This window comes from Cebus imitator, unplaced genomic scaffold (genome assembly GCF_001604975.1).
Source record: "Cebus imitator isolate Cc_AM_T3 unplaced genomic scaffold, Cebus_imitator-1.0 Scaffold0, whole genome shotgun sequence".
Classification (NCBI taxonomy): domain Eukaryota; kingdom Metazoa; phylum Chordata; class Mammalia; order Primates; family Cebidae; genus Cebus; species Cebus imitator.
The window spans coordinates 829005-832820 of record NW_016107315.1 but is presented as its reverse complement, the minus strand read 5'-3'; the positions used below and the strand labels follow the sequence as shown (position 1 = coordinate 832820).

Here is a 3816-nt window from a genome sequence, read left to right as displayed (position 1 = left end):
AAAAAAAAAAAAAAAATAAAATAAAATAAAAAAACCCCCACAAAAAAATTAGGCAGGCGTGGTGGCACATGCCTGTAGTCCCAGCTACCTGGAAGGCTGAGGCAGAAGAATCACTTGAACCTGGAAGGCCGAGGTTGCAGTGAGCTGGGATCATGCCATTGTACTCCAGCCTGGCACAACAGAGCAAGACTCTGTCTCAAAAAAAGAAAAAAAGAAAGAAAAATTTTCTTATAGGATACTTTGTCTCATCACTGGGGAGTTTTGGTACATTTTTGCAACTAGCAAATTTTGTGGTTAAGAATTACTACCAAACAGAATCAGCTTGTTATTTTTAGAACTTATTGAAAAATCATGAAAACTGAAAGTATACCCTGCCTCAGCATAATTATTGGAGGCCTTTACCATAGTTCATTTGCTGTGACAAGAGTGTCTTTAGGTTTTAACCACAGTTCAATGTTTTTTTTTAAAAATAAAAAACCTTAGTCTGCAATTTACAGCCTACAATGGACCTAAATATTTTACTGTAATCAACATACTATTAAAATTTTAAACGTTAGTCATATCATATTGAATTTGTTGGGATTAAAAAATTTAGGAAATTGATCATCTTGATTTCTTCCAGAGGTACTACCCTAGCTTAAATATCATTTTCCTTCCTAAGGATTCAGAGGCTTTTTCTTACCTTTAAAATGTTAGGCTATTACTGTAAGAAACTGGTAATCAACTGTCTTACAGTAAAAGAAAATTTGCCCACCAAAAAACAAAATGCAAAGTTACAACTCACTGTAAAATAATAAATAGAGAAAAGATTTTGTTGTGCTGTATGTGCCTGGATCCATATAAACAGTAGCAGCTTATTTTTCAATTCAGGTTATCATAGCTTGTATTTCATATTTAAAACAGAATTCCACAACGTAAAATTTTAAAATGTTGAAAGCCTTTGTGAAAAACTAGAAAAACTTTTTAGTAAAAAGTCCTAGCCCCAAGTCTTCACCGTTTGTCTGCAATCCATATTTCACAAATTTATATATAGGCCAAGAAAAGAAAAAGATTCATAAAAATTTCAAACTAAGGCAATGTCTAAAATAGCTACAATTTAAAAAAATCTACAATTTTATTCCTTGTCGCCTCCTGTATCTCTTTCTCTTCCAGGAGGCAAAGGAAAGATAAACAATGTGATTATAAAAACTCTCTTGATCGGAATTAACTGTTTTATAAATGCCAAATGATTTTCAAAAAATTACTGATAAATATAATCTAGGCATCTGTATTATAGGGTAAACGACATACTACGATCATCTTCCAGAGTTTTGTTAGTTTAAGGATTTCATATCTTATTGAAATGTGAACTCCAGCCACTGGTGAATTCAACCCAACAAACATCTACGGATTATTTTCTAAGTGTAGAGGCTGTAACTGAATGAGTTAATTAGGAAGGATCAATTACAAGAAAGTAGGAAATTATGCTATTTAAACAAGTAACAAAGCTTCAAGCAGGGGCTTACAAAAGTCAGTGAATAGACTAAATGTAACTTTCGGACCCTCTCGAGTGCACGAAAGCCAAAAAGTACTGAGTCTGAGGGGAGCATTCAGAGATGACATCACCAGCATCATAGGTGGAACAAAACACATTTACAGGGTCTCTCTTGCCTGTAAAAAGGTCTTCGGGGATCCAGTGACCATGGAAGCCCTTTTCCTAAGTGCCTTGAAATCTTTTCCGAAACTCCGTGTAGTTAGATTAAAGCCGGACCCACCCTACCCGCCTCTCTTCCAAGAATTGAAACTAATTGGATTTCAAGCTTTAATCCAAATGACCTCTGCGAAAGGGGCTCTCATTCACGTTTGCTGGGGGGAGAGGAGGAGTGTTTATTTTATAGATCATGTACATATAATTTATCTAATAATCCGCAAAGCCTCAAACACAAGCTTTCAGGCACCTTTCCGACCCCACCGGTCTCATAACCCCCAAAGTGACTGCAAAGAAGGCAGATCGCCCACGTCCCTAGACCCGACACCAAGGGACTGATCCTGCTCCAATCCTCCCTCCATCGGCTTTTCCTTGGGATGTCTCGAGCCACTTCTCTCACTCCTATCCCTCAATCCCAGTAGGACCCGACACCTCAGGCTCTGGCTCGGCTCTTCACCAGTCCCTGGCCTCGACTCTGCCGCCCTGGCCTCTTGCTTTAGCCCCAACCCCACAGCAGCAACCCGCGCGGGCCCTTTAAGAGGCGGCAGCGGCCGGGCGGGCGTCCTCAGAGGCCAGGCGGCACTTACCCACTGGTTGGCCTTGGGGCAGAAGGTGTACAGAGCGACCTGGCCCGTGAGGTCTGCGATGCTGGTGATGTAGGGGTCGTGTTGCTTCAGGGCCGCCAGGCTCATCTCCTGCCCAGCCCGACTCAGCGACTCCATCTTGAATGCCAGAGCCTAGCCCCTCTGGCGGGGGAGGAGTCGCAGACAGGAAAGTGCCGTCGAGGCAAACTTCCCCCATCTGCGTCAGTCCCTTCAACTTCCGCCTCTACGCGGGCCTCGCGTCAGGACGGTACGTTAGCCATTCCGCTCCGCCGCGCACACGCTCCCGGCGCCGGGTTCCGGCGTTGTCAGGTCCCACATCCTAACGCTGTGGGGCGGTGTCCACCGCTGCGCAGTGGAGCTTGCGGGCTTGAGCCCCGGCCCGCTTCCTTTCCCTGAGCTAAAACGTTTGGGGCCTGAGTTCTGGGCTGTGTAGCTCGCTTGCCCAGCTCCTTCCAGACTAAGGCTGGAGACCGCCGAAGTGCCGGCCCAGAGCTTATCTTTCAGGGCCCGGGGCCACAGAACGAAAACACCTCTGTGGGATGTGGAAACGCAGGGCCGGACGCCTTTAGAAAGCACAGAAAAGCCTGGGGGAAAAGGGGAGGCGAGGAACCCCGAAAATTACTCTAGATCTCAGATATGGATATGTCGACCTAAAAGGTAGAAGATGGGGCAAAATTAATGCAGGTAGAGAGTTTATTTGGGCCGAGCTTGAGGATTGCAGACCAGGAGCATAGATCAAGTTGCCCTGAATATACACTGATTAGCAGCAGGTACAAGTGGATTTTTGTTGTTGTTGTTGAGACGTAGTTTTGCACTTGTCGCCCAGGCTGGAGAGCAGTGGCGCTATCTCGGCTCACTGCAACCTCTGCCTTCCGCTGCAAACGATTCTCCTGCCTCAGCTTCCTGAGTAGATGGGATTACAGGGGCGCGCCACCATGCCTGGCTAATTTTTGTGTTTTTAGTAGAGACGGGATTTCTCCATGTTGGCCAGGCTGGTTTGGAACTCCTGACCTCAGGTGATCCACCTGCCTCGGCCTCCCAAAGTGCTGGGATTACAGGCGTGAGTCACCGCACCTGGCCCTTTTCTTTCCTTTTTTTCTTTTTGAGAGGGAGTCTTGCTCTGTCGCCCAGGCAGGAGTGCAGTGGCGCGATCCCAGCACACTGAAACCTCCTCCTCCCGGTTCAAGCGATTCTCCTGCCTCAGCCTCCCGAGTAGCTGGGATTACAGGCACGTCCCACCACACCTGGCTAATTTTTGCTTTTTTTTTTTTTTTCTTCAGTAGACACGGGGTTTCATAATGTTGGGCAGGCAGGTCTTGAACTCTTGACCTCAGGCGATCCTCCCACCTAAGCCTCCCTAAGTGCTCTTTTCCTTTTTTCTTTTTTGAAATGGAGTTTCGCTCTTGTAACCCAGGCTAGAGTGCAATGTCGTGATCTCAGCTCACTGCAGCCTCCACCTTTCCAGTTCAAGCGATTCTCCTGCCTCAGCTTCCTGAGTAGATGAGATTACAGGGTCCTGCCACC

General features: G+C 45.9%; 1 protein-coding gene across 1 annotated transcript in view; it reads right to left on the bottom strand.

Annotated features, from left to right (window-relative positions):
* Positions 1-2514, bottom strand: part of DCP1A (decapping mRNA 1A) — a 49825-nt gene extending 47311 nt beyond the window's left edge. Inside the window, exon 1 of the mRNA XM_017523850.2 lies at positions 2275-2514. Within this exon, the coding sequence (XP_017379339.1) occupies positions 2275-2409 (135 nt within the window). The 5' untranslated portion in view covers positions 2410-2514. The remainder of the gene's footprint in view (positions 1-2274) is intronic.
* Between the last annotated feature and the right edge of the window lie 1302 nt (positions 2515-3816).